The sequence below is a fragment of the Phalaenopsis equestris genome, unplaced genomic scaffold (assembly GCF_001263595.1).
Source record: "Phalaenopsis equestris unplaced genomic scaffold, ASM126359v1 Scaffold000002, whole genome shotgun sequence".
In the NCBI taxonomy this organism is placed as follows: domain Eukaryota; kingdom Viridiplantae; phylum Streptophyta; class Magnoliopsida; order Asparagales; family Orchidaceae; genus Phalaenopsis; species Phalaenopsis equestris.
This window is the reverse complement of record NW_018164444.1, coordinates 61,097,901-61,122,696: the sequence shown is the minus strand read 5'-3', so window position 1 is coordinate 61,122,696 and position 24,796 is coordinate 61,097,901. Positions and strand designations below refer to the sequence as shown.

The window sequence follows — 24,796 nt, the reverse complement described above, 5'->3', positions numbered from 1 at the left end:
ACTTTCTAAAAATAGAAATTTGCTTTGAATCAATTATTGAAATTTTCCTTTCAATCAATTTCTTCGGCAACGGCGCCAAAAACTTGATCCTGATTGTTTATATGCAACCGTATAATAATGTCTTTGATGATATTTTTCACTTATGTTTCCTTACTTTACAACAGACTCAAAAACTTGATCCAAAAAAAATAAGAATTTAACTTTTTAATTTATATATTTATATTGGGATGCTACATAAGTATACGTATCGTTATCAAGTATTATAGGACTTTTTTATCAAGACATGAATATCGAACCCACAGGGAAAATTAGCAATATGCACTATTGAACAACAAACCCTCTATTTTAAAAATACAATTACTTAAACTATAGATATTTTCGTAATAAGTAAAATTCAAATCTTTTTGGTATTTTTTGTATTTTGACAAAATAATAAAAACTTCTAAATATAACTTGAGTTTATGAAAAAGAAAAGCACTGAATATGAAAATATCTTCCTTCCCATCATAAATCAGTAATAAGTATAGGAATTTTGTTATGGAAGTATGCAAATTGTGTTGTGCCAAATATTGTGTTGTGCCATAGGAGCAATAAAATTCTTTTCCTTTACTAGAGCTGCTATAAAGAACATTGGCTAATTTGAAGTTTGAATAGTTCTGAAGACCGGCTAGGCAAGGAAGATACTAGCTCTCACTTTAGAGTTCCCTCGATACCCTCCACATCGGGGCTAACATCTCGTATCAGAACCTAAAACAATAAACCAAGTTGGGGGCTTTAACATGTCACTTTAAAGTCCTCTAACTCTACACCCTTCAAAGATTATTTCCCTATTTATTTGCAGTAAATCATTTGAATTACTTTCTCATTCATACAACCTCATGTGATTCTTTTCAATTGTTGACTGAGACAATACCAGCCCAGTTCTTACATGTTCTCACAATAAATTTTAACATCTAGATAGGCCAAATGAAGAAGTAAATGAAGTGTATGGATTTAAATCATCGCAACTTCTTCCAACTTTAAAGATCAATACTCTCCACAACTTTCATCCAACACTTTAATTACTTATTATTTTAAGGAGAAAGATAAAGAAAACTACTCAGAATCCATGGAGAAAACAAAACCAAACTTTAGTTTAAAAGTAAAATTATTCTCAAACTAATAAGAAGTCTCGATTAAAACTAAAAGTAGTTTAAAAACAACTAAAAGTAGTTTAAAAACAAAGCTCCACCAAACTCTTGAAGTTCCTTTGAATATCTTCTCTTTTACAACACTCTTACTCTCAAAATAAAACTAAAAATAACACTCTTACTCTCAAAATACTTACTCTCAAAATAAAACTAAAAATAAAAACGATAAAGTAAATTTGTGGTGCCTGAAAACCTCTCCAAAACTTTCTCAAAATCTTATCAGAACTCCCCCATTCCAATACTTTTCAAGACTTTCAAGCACACCTCAAAAAGTCTCAACTTCCTTCTTTTATAAATCTCTAAGAGGTTCCTTGATAACTTTTCAAAATGTGTCTAAATTTGATGAATTCTTTAAAGGATGCCTCTTTTCACAAGTCTTCTAACCATATTTTCGTTTCTAGTGGTTATAACCACCCTCTTTAGCCAATAAGTGCCTCAAATGTCCTTTCAAAATTCAACATATTGAAGTAAACCGTCACATAACTGCCTCTAGCGCTTAAGCGCGTGGCCTTTGGCGCTTAAGCAAGGCCTTCTCTGTTTCACCGACGCTTAAGCGTCGGATTTAGCACTTAAGCGCCAAAACACTTTAGCACAATTTTCACATTTTTGCTCCCAATTTGATCCTTTTACTTCTTTTAGCATTTTTCACCTTTTTAGTTGTACCTGAAAGAAAAACACACAAATACCTTCCATTAAAGCGCAATATCTCAAAAAATAGGTATAAAAATATGTCTAGAAACACTATGTTTTTTAGGTGTATCAATATACATGATCTTTTTTCTTCAAATCAAAATCAAATTTATTTGAAGTACATTTGAGAACAAATAAATTTCAAATGTTTAGAATATTTTTCATCCCCCCACCCCCCCAAACTTAAATCTTTAATAAAATAAAATATTTTAGCATCATATACAAATATTGAGAGGAATGAAAACTAAAAATAACATACTAGCAGGAATTTTTACATCCTAAATATACAAGTACAAAAAAATTAAAAATAGGAGTAAAAATTAAATTGATCAAATTTTAATTTACTTAACAAAAACAGATTCATTAGACATTTATGTAGTGGAGGATAACATAAAAACAAATAAACACACAAACAAACATACATAATTGCAACATAAAGAAAATATCTTGTAGGAAATTGAAAATTTTAAACATGAAGTTTTTAAGTAAAAGTTAGCAATACTCTAAACTTTCTTAAGATTTAGAATTAAGTTCAACACAAATTAACTAAATACATTAAACAACACAGTTAACACAATTACTATCACAAAAATATAATAACTACTTATAAAAACATAAATACATCGCAGCAGTGTCTAACAAAATAAAACACACATAAAATTAATAGTCTCAACAAATACAACTCAAAACACAACAAATGTACAGTATAATTTCACCATAAATAATTCAAAATAATACATAAAAAAACTAAACTAAAATACAAAACCAATGTAGTCATCCTCTTCCTCAGCATCACTCTCATCACTATTTCAAGTAGTTGCAGGCTCATATGATTGATATCTTAGATATTGAGGGAAAACTACAATCTGGTTACCTCTCATGAGGTTTACATAGATGAGTGGAATTCTTCCTCATAATCCATACGTCTCCTCATATATTCATATGCTATGCAAAGTTTTCTAAATTTAATGCCTTATCATCAACATAGTTAGCATTGTCCAAAACCCTCTGCAATAGTTGTAACCGAGAATCAGATCCAAAAGTCTGACCCTATGATGTAGAAGCGCGTGAAGTGGAAGCTCGAGATGTCGAAGCAGCCGAACTACTAAAAAACCTACCTCTCCAGCTAAAAGTCGAATGATGTGAATAAGATTTCACATTCACACTAGTAATAAACTTGAGTGGCTGCAATATCTCCTCCCAACTATTAAATCTAACTCCAACCTTCTCGCATAATGAAAATATCAAGGACGCAAATTCCAAACCTACAGTAGTAGGAGCGACGACAGAACTGGTAATAACACTATGAATCAAAGCTCCAATGTTGATGGACTTGAGCTGCTGAATACAATAATTCAAAGTTTCTCGATCACGGGTCACTTCACTAAGATGATTGGTAGGCAGCACACGAGCAAAAATGAAATAGTGTCATGCCTTTGATGGGGCATCTAACTTCAAAGTGGGGAAGTTGACTCCTATTTCAATGGTAATCTTCTATAATCTTCTTCCTTCAGTCAATGATTAAATAATCCCGTCTAACTCCTCAGTTGGACTATAGTTGGAGTAAAAACATAAAGGGCTCGAGGGAAAATGATAAAATTGATTTATTATCTCAGGTGAAAAAGGCATTGTCTTTCTTCTAACCATGACTCCTTCTTCTTCAGTCTCGGGTGGATTTGCATAGAACTCCCGTACAACAGAAATAACTGCCACAATAGAAAAATAACAAAATCGCTCCCACTGGCAGTGAACAATCAAGTCCTCAATAGCTCCTCCCGGACTCTTGAAACAATGCTCATGGATCAATTTTGATTGTTGTGCATCACTGTATCGATCCTCAGCTCTCACACTAACAAATTTGTTTGAATCAAATTGATCTTTTCCCTTTCTCCACTTTATCCTTGGTGCCATTTCTAAAAAAATATATAAAATTCATAATAAATCCCAAATTCATCTCTAAATCATTAAAATTAACTCCTAAAAGCATAAACTACCAAATATATGCATTTTTCATAGCTTTTTCTCAAATTTTCACCATGAATACATGGTGAAACTAAAAAAAATTTGCATAGAAGTGAAGCTCTTACAAGAAGATAAAATCTAACAAATTTTGCTTCAAACCACCAAAAAATCTTCAAATTAGGGGATGCCCTAATCTCAAAATCGCAAACTCAAGAGGTAGGGGACAATGCCAAGCGAAATAAATGGAGATTTTTGGACCGATTTGTCACTTAAAACATTTGCAAACCGGTTTACATGAACCAGCGCTTAAGCGTGAATGGTTCGATGCTTAGGCGCCCGTTTCTCGGTTTAGGCAGCGCTAAGCGCAGAGCCTTGGAACTTAGACGCCAGTGCACAAGTTTTGATTTTTTTGATTTTAAGTAAAATGCACTTCTAACTTAAGCCAACTAACCCTACAAGGTCTCATAACTCTTTAATAACTATTTTCTTCCTTTTCAACTCTCATCTTTCTCAAGATTAACCAATATTAATTAATTTGATTCAAGACAAAATAACACAAATCTTAACACAAACACACACTTATATTCATTCACGAATAATTACACATATTTTTAATACATAGAGTCTCAATCCAAATAGTCTTAGATGAGAAAATTCCTAACACAAACACTAGATAATCTTAACATTAAAAACACACTAAACACACTTAGCATTAACAGAAGAACTCTAAACACACAAACACTAAGCAAAGAACTTAATTCCACTCTCCATTTGGTGGAACGAATCTTAGCCTATCATTAGTCTCTCCTTCAGCATTTGGAATGTAAATCTGATAAAACGGGCGGTGGTTAATAACTCTTGCGCACTTTGACTAACAAACTTCTTGCGCTCTCTAACTAACAAACTTCTTTCTCATTACTTCTACCTTTTTCTTCAAATCACTCTCCTAAGATGACATCTTTCAAAACTCTCTCTTCTCACTTAGAATATAAAGTTAGAATTGAATTATGGTATAAATCCTAACATATCCCTTATATTTATAGGCTCTAAACCCCGTATAACTCCTAGGCATGTCTTAAAATTGCTATCCCACGTTAAAGTTAACCAAATCACGGTTAAAACTTCTAACAAATAGAATTCTTACATGTTTTTAAGTGTTGGGCTTAAGCGTCAGTGCTTAATTTAGCACAGGTAAACTTAACATCCAAATACTCATTCTAACATGTCTAAGTCATCTTTTAAGGTCTTAGAATAATCACTAAATCATTATATATTCAAAATACTACTAAAATTTTCTAAATTAAACACAACAACATAACATGCAAAACAAACACACAGATAACTATGGGTTGCCTCTCACAGAGCACTTGGTTTAATGTCGTCAGCTCGACGTCACCAGTCAGCTCGACGTAACCAATGGTTATTCTGGTTAACCCAACAACATAAGATCATTTAGTTTAAGTTGGTCACCTAAAATGTAGGGTTTCAGCCTGTGACCTTTCACTTTGAATATTTTATTAATTTTAGGATATCTGATATCCACAACTCCATAGGGGTAAACTTTCATCACAACAAATGGGTCCATCCACTTGGATTTAAATTTGCCTGAAAATAATCTTATCCTTGCATTTTAAAGCAAAACTTGTTGCTCTGGCACAAAATTTATAGTAAGAATCATCTGATCATGCCACATCTTCATCTTTTCTTTGTAAATCTTAGCACTTTCAAAATATTCATTCCTTATCTCTTCAAGCTCATTAAATTATAATAGTCTTTTCTCACCAGCATCCTTTAAATTATAATTAAATTCTGTAATAGCTCAATATATTTTATGCTCAATTTCAACTGGTAAAAGACAAGCTTTCCCAATTATTAGCCTGTGTGGGGACATTCCTATATGAGTTTTGTATGCAGTCCTACAAGCCCACAAAGCATAGTCAAATTTGACTGACCAATCCATTTTGGTTAGATTCACAAATTTTTCTAATATTCTTTTAATTTCATGATTGGATAGTTCAGTCAAACCATTTGTTTGAGGATGATAAGCAGTAGCAATTTGATGGTTAATATAATATTTCTTTAATAATTTCTCCATTATTGCATTTCTAAAATGACTTTCCTCGTTAGTTATGATCACTCTTGGCTTCTCAAATCTACAAAATATGTTTATTTTTAAAAACTTTGTAACACTTTGAGCATCACATTGAGGTAAAATAACAACTTCTATCCATTTGGATACATAATCGACTGTCAACAATATATATAAATTTCTGAAAGATTGTATAAATGGTCCCACGAAATCTAATCCCCAAACATCAAATGTCTCAACTTCTAATACATAATTGAGGGGCATCACATTCCTCCTAGAAATATTGCCTACTCATTGACATCGATCACAAGTTTTGATATAAACGTTAACATCTCTAAGATTATAGGCCAATAAAATCCAGATTGTGAAATTTTGTATGACGTTTTATCAACACCAAAATGTCCCCCAAAATCAGAATTATGAAATTTTTGGATAATTTCATAATTTTCTTTGAAATGCGCACATCTTTGAATAATAAGATCATTTCCTTGTTTATATAAAAAGGTTCATGCCAAAAATAAGTCTTAGCTTCAGTAAAAATTTTCTCTATTGTTGGTATGTCATTCCATACGGTATAATATCACTAACAATTAAATTCACAATGTTGGCATACCATAGAACACACCACTCATTAATATTGAACAATTCCTCATCTAGAAAATGTTCATTAATCTCTTTTTCAAAACAGAGTGGTTTTTCTAATTCAAACTTGGATAAATGATCAGCAATTTAATTCTTAGCTCCCTTCCTTTCTATTATCTCAAAATCAAATTCTTGCAAAAGAACAATCCATCTTATAAGTCTTGGTTTTGCATCATTCTTTTTCATTAAATACTTGAATGCAGAATGATTAGTATGCACCATACATTTAGTTTCAATTAGGTGAGATCTAAATTTATCAAAAACATATATTCATATACTACTGCTAATAACTCTTTCTTAGTTGTGGTATAATTAATTTGAGCTTCATTAAGAGTTCTACTAGGACGGTAGATTACTTTGAAAATATTATTATGCTTTTATCCTAAAACAACTCCAGTAGCATAATCACTTGCATCAAGCATTAGCTCAAATGGTTTTTCTTAATCTAGTGAAACAATAATTGGTGCAGTGACTAATTTTTCTTTTAATGATTCAAAAACTTTAAGACACTATTTATCAAAAATTAAAATTACATCTTTTTCAAGTAAATGACATAGAGACTTAGCGATTTTTGAAAAGTCTTTAATGTACCGCCTGTAGAATCCAGCATGTCCTAAAAACCTCCTAATTTTCTTCACACTTTTTGGGTAATGAAAATTAGCGTTCACTTGAATTTTTGCAGGGTCTACTTCGATATCATTTTCTGAAATCTGATGTCCCAAAACAATTCCTTCTGATACCATAAATTGACATTTTTCTCACTTAAGGACCAAATTTGTTTCTTCTGTTTCTTCACAGTGTTAAGAACTTTTGATAAATGTTCTAAACATGATTCAAATGAAGTTCCAAATAATAAAAAATCATCCAAAAGAACTTCAACCCCTTTTTCAATTAAATCACAAAAAATAGCCATCATACATCTTTGAAATGTAGTTGGTGCATTACATAAACCAAAGGGCATTCTTCTAAAAGAAAATGTAACATAAGGACTGATAAAAGTTGTTTTCTCTTGATCCTCAGGAGCTATTTATATTTGGTGATAACCAGTATATCCATCCAGAAAACAAAATTATTTATGCCCAGCTAATCTATACAACATTTGATCTATAAAGGGTAATGGAAATTATCTTTGCTTTTGGCAAGATTTAATTTTAATAATCAATACATATTCACCATCATGTGACTTATCTTATTGGTATTAACTCACTAAGCTCATTCATAGTCACAGTCACTTCTCCTTTCTTTGGAATGCAGTGAATCGGTCTAACCCATGCACTATTTGAAATATGGTAGATAATTCCAACATTTAACCACTTTAAAATTTCTTTCTTTAAAACTTCCTTCATAACAAGATTTAATCTCTTTTGAGGATCAACCCTGGGTCTGCAGTTCTCTTTCATATGAATTGTACACAATTGTACACGTACAAATTGAATGACTGATTCCTTTTATATCAGCAATTGTCCATCCAAATGATTTCTTGTAACTCTTCAAAGTTTTCATTAAACTCATTTCTTCTTCTGTAGTTAATTTTGAGAAAATTATAATAGGTAATGTTGAAGATTTAACTAAGAAGATATACTTTAAATGTTCAGGAAGTAACTTCAACTCAAGCTCAGGAGCTTTTTCAATTGAAGGACAAAAAGATGAAGGCAATATAAATAACTGACCAAAACAAAAGAAATTAGATAACAAAATTTTACTTACCAACATAATCTTACTTAAATTTTACATGTTATAATAGGAATGAAAATTCAATTCTTTTTGTAATTTTTTATAATTGAAAATAAAGTAAGCATCTAATTAACTTAACTAAATACTTGTAAGATAATGCTATATAAATAAAATATCATTTTCCTTATCATGAATCAGTAATAAGTATAAAAATTCTGTTGTGGAATTGGAAGTATTTTGTTGTGGAAGTATTTTAATTGTGTTGTGTCAAATAGGAGTAATAATATTCTTTACCCTTACTAGAGATGCTATAACGAACATTGGTTTATCTATAGTTTGAATAGTCTTGAAGACGGGTTAGGTATGGAAGATACTAGCTCTCCCTCTAAAGTTCCTTCTTCTCTCTTCACCTGGGGGCTTGTATCAGAATCTAAAACTATTAATAAAATTGGGGGTTTTAGTCTGTCACTTTAAAGTCCTCTAATTCTACACCTTTCAAAGTTTATTTTCCTATTTATTTGTACTCAACCCCATGAACTACATTCTCATCCATGAAATCAAATATGATTCTTACCATTTGTTGACTAAGATAATATCATCTCGGATCTTACATATTATCACAATAGTATTAACATCTTAATTGGCCAAATCAAGAAGTAAATGAAGTACAAGGTTTAAAATCTTCATAATTTCTTCCAACATTAAAGTCTAATACTTCACACAACTTCCTTTCAATACTTAATTACTTATCATTCTAAGGAAAAAGATAACAAAAACTACTCAAAATTCATGGAGAAAACACAACCACACTTTAGTTTAAAAGTAGATATCATGCATACAAGCGAGGAGCCTAAATAAATTAAAACCAAGTGTAGTAAAAAAGATAAACAATTATCTCAAATCCCCTCCACCAAATACCTTGAAGTTCCTTTGATTTCTCTTCCTTCACTCACAATACAAACTAAACTCAAAATAAAAAGAAAAGGTGTTCAACAGCGGCAGTTACTTTGGATGGATGGATGATGATTGGATGTCCCCCCCAAAAGGTTCCTTGGTGTCTCTTCAAAATGTGTCTCCATTCAATGAATCTTCTAGAAGTTGCCTCCTTTCAAAAAAGAATTGAATGAATTTTCATGTCCATGGGCTAGTTCCTATATTTTTACCAAGGGTTGCTTCAAACACCTCTTCAAAAATTCATCCAAATTCAATTAATCATCAAATAACTACTTCTAGCACTTAAGCGTGGGGTACCTGTGCTTAGACATGACTCTCTCTGTTTAATTAGCGCGTAAGCACCAGTCCTATGTGCTTAGGCGCCTCAGTTCATTTTCGCACCTTCTTCATTTTTTCTCCAAATTTAATCCTTTTTCACTCACTTTATCATTTTTCATTCATTTGATTGTATCTAAAAAAAAAACACAAATATCTTTCATTAAAGTGCAATATCTCAAAAATAGGTATAAAAATGTGTAAAAAAAGACTATATATTTTAGGTATACCTAAAATATATAGTATTTATGTACATATTTTTATATTTATTTTTGAGATAGCACACTTTAATGAAAGTTATTTGTGTATTTTTTTTGTACCTAAAATATATTGTCTTTATGCAAAAATAAATATATTTATTTTTGAGATAGCACACTTTTTCTAAATTGAAATAATATATTTCTACATCAAAATTTTAGAAACTCTTAAAGAAACTCATATAAATCACCTACTTATTTAGTTTTTAAAAGATTGAAGTGTCACTTAAGGATAAATAATATTTTAAGTTTGGGGGATTTTGATACACCTAAAATATATAGTCTTTTTGTACGCATTTTTATACCTATTTTTGAGATATTGCACTTTAATGAAAGGTATTTGTATGTTTTTTTTAGGTACAATCAAATGAAAGGAAAATAGTGAAAGGAGTGAAAAATGATCAAATTTGGTGGAGCAAAAATGAAGGTGTGAAATTGAACTGAGGTGCCTAGCGCTTACGCTTTAGTTAAACAGAGAAAGCAGCGCTTAAGAGCCCAGTACTTTGCGCTTAAGCATTAGAAGATGTTACTTAATGATTAATTGAATTTGGACAAATTTTTGAAGAGGTGTTTGAAGCAACCATTGGTGAAAATGTGGGAAATATTTAATTAATAAGAAATTTCATTCAATTGCCTTTTGAAAGGAGGCAACTTCTAGAAGATTCATTGAATTTGAATACATTTTGAAGAAACATCAATGTACCTTTTGGAAAATTATAAAAGAAAACTTGAATTGAAGAGAAGAGAGACATCAATCCATCATGTGAGATGGTCACCCCATTTCAGTCGCCCACACGCCGCTGCTGCTCGTAGTTGTAGTCGTCATTGCAACTTTTATTTTTATTTTAAGTTGTAGTTTATCTTGTAAGTGAGGAAGAGATTCAAAGGAACTTCAAGACTTCGGTTAAGAGGATTTGAGATAAGTTTTTATCATTGTGAGTACATTTGATTTTAATTAAGACTTCTTGTTTGCTTGCATGATTTCTACTTTCAAACTTTAGTGTTGTGTTTTTTCCTTAAAATGATAAGTGATTAAGTATTGGATGGAAGTTTTGTGAATTATTAGTCTTTAATGTTGTAATAAGTTATGATGATTTTAAACCTTGTACTTCATTTACTTCTTGATTTGGCCAATTAAGATGTTAATACCTGTTATGAGAGCATGTAAGATCCGCGATGGTATTGTCTCAGTCAACAAATGGTACGAATCACATGAGGTTGTATGGATGAGAAGGTAATTCATATGATTGAGTGCAAATAAGGGTGTAGACCTAGAGTACTTTAGAGTGATAGGTTAAAGCCCCGAATTTGATTTATAGTTTGAGGTTTTAATACAAGATGTTAGCCCCCAAGTGGAGGGAGAAGAGGTAACTCAAGAGTGAGAGCTAGTATCTTCCTTAACTAACCCATCTTCAAGAGTATTCAAACTTTAAATTAACCAATGTTCTTTATAACATCTTTAGTAAGGCTAAAGAATATTATTGTTCCTATTTGGCCCAACACAATTTGAATACTTCCACAATAAAATTCCTATACTTGTTACTGAATTATCATAAGGAAAAAGATATTTTATTTATATTACCTTCATCTTACAAATATCTAGTTAAATTTAGTTAGTTGTTTACTTTATTTTCAATTATAAAAAATTACAAAAAAAATTGAACTTTCATTCCTATTATAACATCTAATATTTGTGTATGAATATTTTGCTAAGTATAATTTGTTATCTAATTTCTTTTGATTTTTAGTTGCATATTGTTTATTGTCCCTGTGGGTTCGACATTCAGAGCTTAATAAGAAAATCCTATAATACTTGATAACGATACATATACTTGCATAGTATCCCATATTTAAATATAATAGTTGTATTTTTATTTGCTTCAAAGTCAAGTTTTTGCCTAGCTGTTGTATTCTTGCCTAGTGTATTTTACTTGCCTATACTTATACTTGCCTAGTGTATTTTTATAATAGTTGTATTCTTATTGCCTAGCTGTGGCTGGTGATCAATTTTTTTGCGTCATTGCAAAATAAGAATTATAAGAAAGGAAAAAAAAATTAAGAATATAATCGCATATATCGCATTGAGATATAAAAATCGGGATCAGTGTGCCACTTTCTTTTCCTTTTTAAGAGTATGGTGACATTCAACCACTCCTTTTTTTATTTACTTAGTTTCTTGTATATTTATATGTGCATTAGAGATATTTAATCTTTTTCCTTGGTTTCTTTCAGTGATTATGTGTGTGGTTTGGCCTGAATTGTGGTAAGCTCTCAGGGCGAGAGATATTTTATTCCACTACAACTTTAACCTAAATTTTTGAAATCTAACTCATCACTAAAATTAAAATAAGAAAACATGTAATCTAATTAAAATATTTTAATTTTGCATCCAGTAGTTACATCGACATGCATTTAATACTCAACTTATATAAAAATCCACTAGAAAATAATGATTTTGGTAAACCATCGACTTTTAATGGCATCGTATTACATTTTCTCTATCTCCTTGAGCCTTCATTCATTGCAACGAAGGGGACATCTGGCTTTTGAGGATCACCACTCTTAAAGAGTGAATATACCTTTTGTATTGTTTAAATTTATTTATTCTAACATGCATCATATAAGGACTTGTATAACTTTATTCACAGTTTACACTTCACAGTCAAATTCTCATTTATAATAAAAAAGTGTAATTAAATAAATTTTATTTGATCAGTCATTTCTTGATTAATCTAATCATTATTCTTAATTTGCTCTATCAAATTGACATCATCATTGCATAAATAATTAATTTAATGTTTTAAAATAATAAAATATTTGAGCAAGGAGCGTACATTTAACTGGGAAACTCGATCTTAAGATCAGTTTGTATGTCCCAACATATTAATTCCAATAAGAACAACCTATCACTCTTAACGTGCATGTGACTGACCTCAAAACTTTAAAGCGTAAGAGGAGTTAGCAGGTATCCTATTCTAGGAAGGTTACAAGTCCTGAAGAGTTGGACTGAGTTTCATTTCTTATTAGTAATGCAACCCATAAATCTCACTGTTTTCGTTAGATTCAAGTCTTTACAATATCACTGGACTCACAAAAATATATGTTTTAAAGTTATACTGTTGGCCATATCGCAAGACTAACTCCTCCTAAGATTTTTTATGGCCTATTTTGTCGAATATAAGTTCTAACCTTCTAAAATATATTTAAGTAAAAAAAAACATCATTTTACTTCTAAAATATATTTAAGACTTAATGAATGACATACTCCATAATTAGAAAAATCTGTCTCACCTCTGAGGAAAAAATAGAAGAGATCACCACCTCATTTTCCCTAGAGACTTTAAAAGCATAAGTTAAAATAATAGTTCTCCATATTCTTAGAGGTGTTAACAAAGCTTACCATTATTTATAGAAACTTTAGAATAAATGACTAGTTATATTAAATTCATGAATAACATCTTAAATAAGAAATGCAACTAGATGACTTTAAATTGTGGGCCAAATAAAAGATTGTAGTGCTACCTACAAAGAAAATATCCATAAACACTCAAAGATCTAGGTAGTTGCACCATTCCTTATGTCAAAGTAGAGAAATTCTTTAGGAAAACTTTTGCGGGTCATCATTAACCTCATGTCTTTGTTTATCTTTCAGAGGCTATGACTATGAGAAGTCCAATCTGTCACTATAACTCTTCATTTTGTTGATCATTCTCATACCTATTTAGAAGGTTTATTGAAGATGTTCTTTTTAAGATTGATCAGTTCATCTTCCCAGTAGATTTTATTATATTGGATATTGAGGAAGTTGATAAGATCCTAAAAATACTAAGAAGATTATGTATTAGAACTAGCATGGTGAATATTAATTTATAAAAAGGGAAATTGACTATTAAAGCACACGACCAAGAATTTATTTTTCAAATTTATAATCTTATTCTTGTGCCATTTATCCCATCTAAGAGTATTATAGAAGGAGAAATAAAAATTGCAAGAAATGTTGAATGAGAAGGTGTATGAGAAATTAAAATTATTAAAAAGAAAATATAAGTCAAGATTACAAGTGAATGATATAAAAGTGTATCCAAGGCATAAAAAAATATTGTATGATTGATCACAGAATACTAAAATGACAATTTGATCATGGAAAAAATTTTAAGCATGATTTGATTTTGTCTGGTCGTTAACATAAAACTAAGCACCATTTAAGAGAAAAACCAAGAATTATCTTGTAGTTTATTGCATGTGTGATTTTCTTTATGACGTGCATGTGTGTGTTTTGGTCAGGCTGACAAATTTAAACTAAGCGTTTATTAGGAGGCAACCCATTATATCTTTTTGTATTTTATTGTGTGTATTATTGTGATTGTTAACTTGTATCTCTAAAGCCATCTATCTTTCACTCATGCTCTGGAACATGATGACGATGAGGCCAATAAAGCTCGACTTGCTTGCAATTCTAACTTAGATCTTATTATTACTTGGTCACTTTATGTATTATATTTAATTGCTTGTGCCATGTTAATGTTATGTTTTCTTTTTTTAGTTATATCATAGTATATGTTGACGTGTAATTTATTTTATTTGTTACATGAATATTCATGTGATTTTCTGCACTTTACTTATTTATGTTATGCTATTATTTGCAATTGTGTTGTGTAAAATAAGTTTAAGGGAGGGATTTTCTTAAAAAATATGCCCAAACATAAGAGTAGATATCTAAATTTTAAATTTTAGTAAAAATAACAGATTTAATTATGGTTTGGTGTGATTTAATAATATTTAATAGTAATTTGTAAATATGAAATGAACCTTCATTAAGATTTGAAAACTATTAGTAACTCAGTAATGATTGGCCTCTAACTATAATTAATCTTTCTTTTCTATAAGGATTCTTACACATTTAGACTAAATTTGACTGCACATAAAATTAATTCATCAAACATATAAAATTGAATGATTGATATTCAAATAACTTAATTCTTAGTTGCTATCACTTGAGTTATAATCTTTAAAATCAGGTTAGGTTGTAATTGAGAATTTGACTCCAAAAAGAAATAGTATTCAAAATCATTAAGGCAAAAACATTACTAGATATGATAATCCTAAATAGATAGAGTAATCCTCACATGACATGAAAATAAAAGAAAGAATTGAAAGATATCAAAAAAGAAAAAGAAAAATAAAAATCAAAAGAAAAAGAAAAAAATTAAAAGATCTCAAGTTATAAAGAAAAAAATAGGATATTTTGAGGAGAAGTTTGAGGATAAGCTTGAAGTAAGAAAATTGGTACCAATGTTTCTTTTTAAAAGTTAAAGAATCCAAAACCTCCACAACTCTAAATTCAGAATATTATATACAAGAAAAAAATTACCAAATTAGCATTATTTAATTAATTAGTCAAATTAAATTATACATAATTGAGAAGTAATATTATTTCAGTTAACCAAATATAAGTGATTCAGAGATAATTATATATTAATATTATTAATATAAGTTACGTTGGGATATTCAGAGCTTTTAAATAAGATGTGTGTACACTTTGAATTATTTGTTTATTACATCACTAAAAACACAACAATTGTAAGCCACAATTTACCATGAATTTTCAAAAATTTTAACTTCAAGTATTAAATTATTTGAGGTCAAGTAATGTCTGAATTTGACAGTTTTTAATGTGTAAAAAATACATACTATTATTGCTTATGTTTTCTTGGTTATTAGTGTCATTTTTTGCTTTTATGTTAGTTAAGAAGGCCACATGGGGTGCATAAGGAGCAAAATTGAATCTTAAGTCATAGACTGACACATAGGTGCACAAGCTTAACGCCATAATGCTTGTACCGGACAATAATTTACCAAAATGTAGAGCACATGGAAAATAGGCACCCCATTCTAGGAAGCGGTCGCCTAGTCTGACACCTAGGTGCTAGAAGTAAAGCGATCCAACATCTGTGAATGATAGAGGAGTTAGAAAGTCAATGTCTGTTATGAAGTCTAGATGTATGAATAAAGATTTCTTACCAAGAAGGTGGAAGCCCAACGTCTCAGTTCCAACGCCTAGGAGCCTAACACTGCCTTTGGACAATTTTGCGTAGTTTGGATGACATTTAAAACTAGTCAACATTTAAATGTAAACTTTATTTTCCATTTGGCATTCATACATATTTGGGTGGGGGGGGGGGGGGGATGTGGGGAGCAACATGCAAATAAGAGAAGGTTTGGAGGATCTTGGGAGTGGGTGTGTCTGAAAACATTATACAAGAAGAATTGTGGTGGAGCAAAATAATTACTTTTTGAGTTTGGTTGTATATTGATTTTTAATGAAATTTACTTGGCTCTCTCACGATATTTAAAAATTAATTTCTCTATGTTTCTTTGGTTTGTACGTGTGATGAATTGTATTCTATTCATGATAATTTTTTTGAGATTACGAGATTTAATTGCATGTTGTAGTGTTTTATTTTTTATCTTTCTTTACTATCAATCTGACAAATTGAAATACTAAAAATCCTTATGATCCAGGACTACTGATCGTAGGGTAGAAGAACAAGTGTGAATACACTCAAATCATCAAGTGGAATGATAAGATTTCTTGTTAGAGATTACCACCTAATATGGGACTAGAGGATCCTTAGAAAACTTTGCATGGTTAAGTAAAAGTTTACTGTACTAAGAGTTTTCAATGCTTCTTAATATCTATGAATAGAGTAAGGAGTATTTGTCCTCTATTGTCAACTTTAGAATGAAAATTAATTAGAAGAATATTGAGGATTCACGCGATCCAAGTCAAAAGAGCATTATTCTCACCATAGAAAATACAACCGTGTAGATTTAGAGTTTTGTAAAATTAGGATTTTTGAATTCTCTTAAATTTCATAAACTTGTGACCTTTCAAACAAAACCTAGCATTAATAGAATAGAAATTTCTCCCAAGATTAATACATGAACATTTCAATCCATATGCTACTTGATCGACAGATATACTTCATGATTTAGTGCTTCATTACATCACATATCAAGTTTTTGCACTTATGATTTCAAATTTTTATTACTTTGAAATATTTTTTACTTAGAGAGTGTCGTTTCTTAGAATATTTCCTTTAATTGTGTCATGATTATAAATGAATCCTATTTGGAAGAACCATCATTAGATTTTATTATAAATATAATAAGGAATCAAGAAGACAACCGTGAATTATCACCAAGGCTAGAATCACCCACCATCTAACTTTCTTTGACCAATTTAAATTATCAAGAGTACTTGAAATATTTTAATTTGCGGAAGTGACTTGAATAAAAAAGATGGTTGTGAAGAAAATATATTTTTTTGAGGATTTTCATAGAAGGATAAAAGATAGGTTGAAAAGCATAGGCCTTCTGGTTGGTTTACTCATTTGATGAAATTTTTTTTATTTGATGAGATAGTGCTAAAAATAAAACACATTAATGTAGTCATGAAATACGTTCGCACACACACACACACACACACATGCACATAAGGGGAAAGCACTCCATTAGACTTTTTATAACAAAAGTTACAAGTACTCTCCAACTTATTTGCACTCCCAATCCACTATGTTAAAATGATGAGTTTTTTTTTATCAAAACAAGCAAAACGATATTTTCTCCAAGACCAGGAAAGCACTTATGAGCAACTACTTGGTGATGTGAATGATAAAGTGGCAATTCATGCTTGGCATGGCAAGCAAAATGGTGATGCTAGAATAATTTCTCTTTTTTATGGAGGGTGTTAATTATTGATCTCATCAAAAGTAATGGAATTACAAGGGTTGTTGGTCATATACCAATTGAGAAGTGCCCAAGCATCATTTACAACTTGTTGATTGTTCAAAAAAGGCATACTAAACAATTGAAAGATTTAAGCAAAGAGGACAAGATTATTCTAGGGTCATGGCTTACTAAACAAAGAGTTGTTTTATGGAGAAAGGGTATATCCCTTGATACAACATCTTGTTGTACCAAAAATTAGCTTTGTGATTTTTCAAGATTTGAATAGCATGAGTAGCAATGGTTGCAGGTATGCTGGAGCAAAAGGATTAATAACTAGTGTTTAACAACACCATAATTATGTGGCCATATGCCAATCTTAACAATGATTTTGGGAGAAACATATCATATAAAGAGAAAAATAGTCATTCCACAATAATATAATGATTAAGTTATTTACCATGAAATTTGTTGGATAGAGGTTAGAGTTAGTTGGCTCTCATATGATTGAGTTATGTTGGAAGAGGACCAACATCAGATAGTGCCATGTGAATGGTCTAGAAAGAGTGAGAGCAACAAGTCAATGCAACTGCGACAAACTTTAATGACAACAAGCTACTTTCTCTTCATAAACACCTCACACCCATCATAAAAAGTTATCATGGGTTTGTTTGGGATCACTTTTATTTTATATTTTATATTTTTATTTTTTTTATTTTAAAAATCTGTTTATTTTGTACATATTTTTATTTATACTTTCAGGAGAAAATCAACATATTTTTAAAATTTTTCATAAAATTTAAAAGTTACTTAATTTTTTTTAAATAACCAAATATGTTATAACATACCAAACCCATTTTATTTAAGTAAAAAATATAAAAAAAATAAAAATAAATAAAAAAAAAACAATCTAAAAAATGTCCTAATTTATTTTGAAATTTATATTAGAAAAAAGCAAAAAAAATTCAAGAAGCTCATCATAATTCTACAAAATATTTATACTTAGTTTTAGGCATCTTAGTTGTTTGCACGTAGTGTTGAAATCTCCATATTCCCCGCTAAATTTTCTATAACCATAATAAGCAAGAAAACACACATAAAATTTCATATTTAAAAAAGGCAGATAATATTAAAAAAAGAAATAAACTAATAATTTTAGTTTTCGATTTGATTCCAAAAAAAAAAATGTGTTGAAAAAAATTAAATCAATATTGATAAGATACATATACACAAGGAGTATATATGTAATACCTTATGAGGGAAGGATGGTGGTCCCCCGAAACCTGCTATTTACAAATCAACCGTCCTCTTTCATCCATTTCTCAAATTCTCCAAATCAACCGCCCTCTTTCATCCATTTCTCAAATTCTCACTCACACATCAAAATTTTGAATTTTTCAATGATCGTGATAGAGAGTTAAAGAAATTGGAAAAGTATTACTTCAGGACTCGGCATGTAGAGCTACGTGCGAAGTCCGTGGAGGTGATCGGCCCGGTAACACCAGAGAATATTATCTCGTGTTATTCAAATATTATTATGTGTTATTCATGTATTATTGTGTGTTATTCAAGTGTTATTGTGTTATGAGAATATTCTCGGTGTTATAATAACACAATAACACTTGAATAATACCCAATAACACCTGAATAACACACAATAACACCAAATGACACGGGGAGAATATTTCATGTGTACCGAGCCGATCACCTCCACTGCGCACGTAGAGTTACGTGCGGAATTGGTTCAATTTTTTTTCCAAAAAATTATTTAGATGTCTGATTTGTAAATATTAATATTTGGGATGACCTGTCAGTGACTATCCGCTATTAATTTTTCACTTTCGTACTTTTGTTTTTTAATTAATTGTTTTAAAATGTGAGATTTGCTCACCTAATTACTTCTGTAGACACCCAGCAGGGTCCCCACACTACGGCACTTCTTATTTCCATGCTTCGAAACGCGGAATTTTAAATGAAAAGGTAGCGGCTCCGTGCCTGTCCCCCAACCAAAGCTTTGCTTTTTGCACCCCCATAGCTGCTGTGCTTTCTTTGGTACTCCATCCATCTCGAGAACGAGAAGGAGAAGAGAAGGAGAAGGAGAAGGAGAAGGAGAATGGAGAGGAGCACTCCGGTGAGGAAGACGCACACTTCGACGGCAGATCTGCTTACCTGGTCGGAGACACCACCGGCTGCTGATCCTCGGGCGCCAAGTGCTGACCCTCGTCGTTCTCACATGGTATCACACTCATTCTCGGGATTTCCAATAAGGGAATGCGGTGCGTTTGCTTGGTTTAGGTTGTTTTATTTGGTTTTGATTGATGGAAAACAAATTATTCCAGCCGCCGAGTGGGATCAGCCCTGCGTTGTTTGGGGGGCAGATGACTGAGGAGGAGGTCGAGAGTGTCAACAAAAGGTGAGATCGATCTGTCGTTCGTATTTGATTCTCGTTGGTATTCGTTATGGTTTGTTGGGTGTGCTTTTAATGTTGCACTTTTGTTTTTTTCTGTTTCTTTCGATGTTTGCTTGACAGTTTAGTTTTCAACGATCCATCTGATTCATTAGTCTGATTTGAAGCACTCACTTGGATTCTAATCATTTTTTTTCTTTTAGGAGACCTGGTTCTTAAGAATGCCTTTCGATTGAGTGGGTTGGGGGGTCATTACTGTTCTGTTGCTGCCTTTGGATGAATACTTTTTGACTTTCTTCATTTTGAGCTTTTTTTTTTTTTTTTTTTTTTTTTTTTTGGCGATAAAGGCATGCTAGCTTTCTAAATATTAAATGACTCTGTATTAGTACGTTGTGAGGTACATACCTTAGTATTCTTTGGAAATTTGATCGGACAGTTTATGACTAGTTTTCTTGTATTTTGAGATGTTGGTTTAAAGGGAACCTGAGCATTAACTTTGTTGCATGCAAATAAATTTGTGGCAGCACAGTGAGCGAATAAAATTTTGATTTTGTATAAAGATTTAGCACACATAAAGATAAAATAAGTGTTTAATACGACACACCAAATTTTAAATGAGAAAAAGTTTGATAGGAAAAACTATTGTTCTTGACAATTAATATGATTCAATAAGTCTAAATCATAGGTTACAAATGATATCTTTTTTCATAAGTTGAGAGGGCGTTGGTATCTTACTATAGACATGAATTGTATAGAATGAATTCCATAATGAAAATTGAAGGAGTTTTGAGGCATTCGAGTTGTCTTCAAGAGATGGTTTGCTATTTATTTGATCATTCTTTTTTTAGGAATGGATTTAAGTGACCAAATTGTCCAAATTAATCTTTATGTTGATGACATGTTTTGGTCCTATTAGTACTTTTATGCGTTGATGTTATTGTCACTGTTAAGTAACAAAGTTGGTGGATGTAACCATTTATGTTAACGTTGTGTATCACCCTTATAAGTGATGGCATGTATTAACGGTGTATATTCGTCTTATAGGCGATGCCATACTTTGATGACATGCCTTAGTCTTAAAGCGATGATATGTGACAAAGTTGGCTAGTGTAAGTTGTCATAAGATTATAGTTTGATGACAGTGGTTGGGAGAGCGTAGTTGGGTGATAATATTCAAGTGATTATAATTAGATGATAATGGTCGGATGAGGATAGATGAATGATAGAGGTTTGCAACTATATATCGTGGCTGAAAAATCATGGTCATGTGATGATAGTTGGGCAATGACAATCGAGATATTATAGATGGCCAATGATGATTGAGCGATTTTAAATGGGCGATAATGGTTGGAAGGTTATGAACAAACATCAGTGGTCAGACAACCATAGTAGAGAGATTGTAAATGCATGAAAAATGTCATACGATGGAGGTCGGGCAATCGTAGACTGGTGATGATGGTCGGGTGCCCGTAGTCAAGCGATTGTGATTGGGCTATCTTGGATGGGTGACAAAGTTTAGGTAACTTTAGTTGGGCATCAGTGATCAGGTGACTATGGACAAGCAATCATGGTCTAGTGATAATTTGGCGATGGTGGTAGCCCGACAGTGGCAATGATCCAGTGGAGCTAGTAAGGCATCCGTGGATGGGTAAGGATTGTCAAACAATGATAATTAGATGACTGAAGTTAGGGATTGTAGGTGGGCTTTGGTGGTAATTTGACTGTAATCTGTGAGGCGTGAATATGGACATGGAGAAATAGATATGATACGAACATGGCAACATGATAATTATAAATATATAGGATATAACATGTCATATACATATTTTACATTTAATGAATTATTAATATAATATATAATTGTTTCTTATTTTCTACTAAAGACATAAGATTGTTGTATTTTTACATAAAAATAACCAATAATAGCAAAAAAAATATATGCTAAATACAAGAAAAAAATGTAATATGAAACTCTAAATACATTCTAACGATTTCGTAATATACAAACCATAGTTAAATAAATGTTTGAATAAATGCATAAGCAATAGTAACCTAATGCATCTGATGATTTTATACATCATAGCGAAATAAAGACTCTTAACGGATTTGTTCAAACGAGCACAATTTCTATGAACCATAGTGAAGTTTCTTTGTTTTACTTGCAAGCTATGACTTTAGTAATTAAGACGCGTTGGGATTTTTCATATTCCTCAGACTTTGTATTTAGCCTTTAATTGTAGTTTTGAGAGAGCTTTGAATGAGCACCATTTAACTTTTTTTTTTTCATTCCATTCTATCTTCATCGTCTTGGCATGTTGTTTTGAAATGTGCTTCTCATCTTTGTTTCTTCTTTGAAATGAGTTTTAAGCAAAGTCTTGGCATCTTCATTGTCTTCTGCACCTTAGTGTGAGAAAAGTCATGTTTGGTAACATTTTTTTTTGTTTAGCCATGAGTTGCATCTCATGTCTCTCGTTTCCAGTATTATGTCTCTGATGTGTCCTCATCATGTCCTGATAGTGTCCATGCCGTGTTAGCGCCCAAATTTAGTGTAAAAAAATTTCGATGTTGCTTGTTGTAAGTCAAATATGTGTCAAAGCTGTGCCCGTGTCTGACACAGACACATGCACCATGTCTGACACAGACACATGCGCCATGTAGAAGTGTTCGTGCTTCATACATGACAATAGATGGGCAGTAGTAGTTCAATGATGGAAACGACAATTTGATGGTTGCTTTATTTAGATGGAGTAGTTCAATGATGGAAACGACAATTTGATGGTTGTCTAATAACTTTATTTAGATGATGATAGTCAGCTGTAATGAATGGATGGTGGGGTTCGACGACATTGGATGGGATGTGGTAGTTTGAGGTGGTGTTAGTCTGACAACGGTGGATAGGTAACAATAGTTTGATAGTGGTGGATGGGTAGTATTAGTCTGACAACATTGTATAAGCTTTAGGTTTTATTTGTCATCCATGGTCGCGTGGATTGACGGTAATGATTCGTTAAAGCTTTAGGACCTTCTAAGCCTCTAAGTCTTTGGGCACTATCCACCCTTATACAAAGAAGGAAAGTTATTTATAGATTGAGCGTAAGATTCTCTGTAAAAATTGCTAAAATATAAAACTCTCCATCAAATGGCCTAGTGTGATCCCCTTGATTATAAATTTTTTTACGAGTTTGAGACCCTTAATGATGTTTGAATCAAGCGATATTGGGCTCATGTATTCTTCTCGTCGAAAAATTTAGCTCGATTATAAATTTGCCATAATCAGAGTTTGTGTTCTTGAATTTGACTCTAGGAGTTATGCATGAAGATTTGTGCTTGATCAAGTGAATTCGTTAGTGACATATCAAACCTAATTTAACTTGCACGTTTATTTTTTTCTTAAACTGACAATACATTCTCAATTTGAGGATTTTGTTAAAGTAATCTAGATTGTGTAATCTTATGCAAGGGCACTAACTGGTTTGTTTTTTAATTAATTTACTTACACGTTTTTCTGGAATTATATGACTTTTTTTTTCAGAAATTTGAATTAATGGGTTGCAAACATGCAGGTTGTAAGCAAACTTGAATTCTCCCTATTGTATGCAACTCTGGAATTCTTCTGATTATTTATGTGTTCCAAATTTGTAAAACCTCTTTCATACTACAGACTCTCCTGATTTTATGCAACCTATCCTCCAAATTTCCAATGCCTGCACATGAACTAATAAAATCAGTTACAAATGTAGTTGTTAGTTAAATGAAGCGAAGATCTTCATGCAAATGCATTTGGTATGATAATATTTTTAGATTTGTTTCTTGAGAGACTATTAGACTCTCATTAGTTGTATCCTTATAGTTTGCAGCTTATATAATACACTCTTCCCGTTCTTTTGTTACTCGCTGTATGATTTAACAAAAACATGGTAGCTGCTGAATGTTCATCTCTTTTGATACATGGAAGGCGTTTGGTTTAGGGAAGAAGCATATTGGACTTTTATGGATGGATTAAGAACATTGCTTTGTTCACGAAGTAGACATATTTTCAACATATGTTAATATGGAATGTTATGTATAAAATCTAAATGAATGTGACAATCGTGGGCTAAAATCATATTTTTAATAATGCACACCGCACAGTGATGTGTGCCAAATTACTTTCACACTTTGTTTTAAGCATGCACTCATTTAATTTAATATATTTTAAATATTTCATTTGTGTGTAGTAAGGATTTTTTTATTCTGTTTGTTTCCCTTATTAAAATTTTTAATTTATTTTTGGAATGCATTACAAACCCTAATCTATATAAGGGTCTCAAATTTTGTAATATGGGTATTTGATTGATTGTTTTAATGAAAGATTGATTTCTATTGAACTTCCGTCTCTCTCTCTCTCTCTCTCTCTCTTCCTCTCTCTATCTCTCATATCTTTTATTTTCGATCTTAAGTTCTTTGGTATTAAAAGAAACTATTAGGTGCGGATAGAGGCATTGACTTTATAATATCTCTTGGTATTAGGGACCAATCTTTCATCTGCATCTATCTCTTCATTTCATGTCTCCATCCTCTCTTCCCACATCTAGTTGAGCCTTCTTCTATGTGATTTCTGTGCTTATAGCGATGATTGCTTCATGGGATCCTGATTCTCACTCGTCATTGCATATTGTGGTTGCTTTGTTATAACTGTGTTGCTCACATGTTCGATGGCTCCAACTCATCTCCCCTCACTTGTGTTTTGCCTCAACTTCTCACATTTTGCTTGTTCTCTTGTAGCATTTACATGCACCCAAGCACCCTATTCAACCATCACTTCATAGTCTCCTCTCCGTGTAGAGTAACCTCTTCCCTCCGGATTCCCTCCAAGTCTGCAGCTTGCATGTTGCTACGACAGGTCATC

The 24,796-nt window shown here is 31.6% G+C and overlaps 1 protein-coding gene across 1 annotated transcript in view; it reads left to right on the top strand.

Annotated features, from left to right (window-relative positions):
• The window catches only part of LOC110019426 (anaphase-promoting complex subunit 4-like), a 70,956-nt gene extending 51,259 nt beyond the window's left edge, over positions 1-19,697 (top strand). The window contains exon 11 of the mRNA XM_020717078.1: positions 19,409-19,697. Within this exon, the coding sequence (XP_020572737.1) occupies positions 19,409-19,697 (289 nt within the window). The remainder of the gene's footprint in view (positions 1-19,408) is intronic.
• Positions 19,698-24,796: the final 5,099 nt, after the last annotated feature.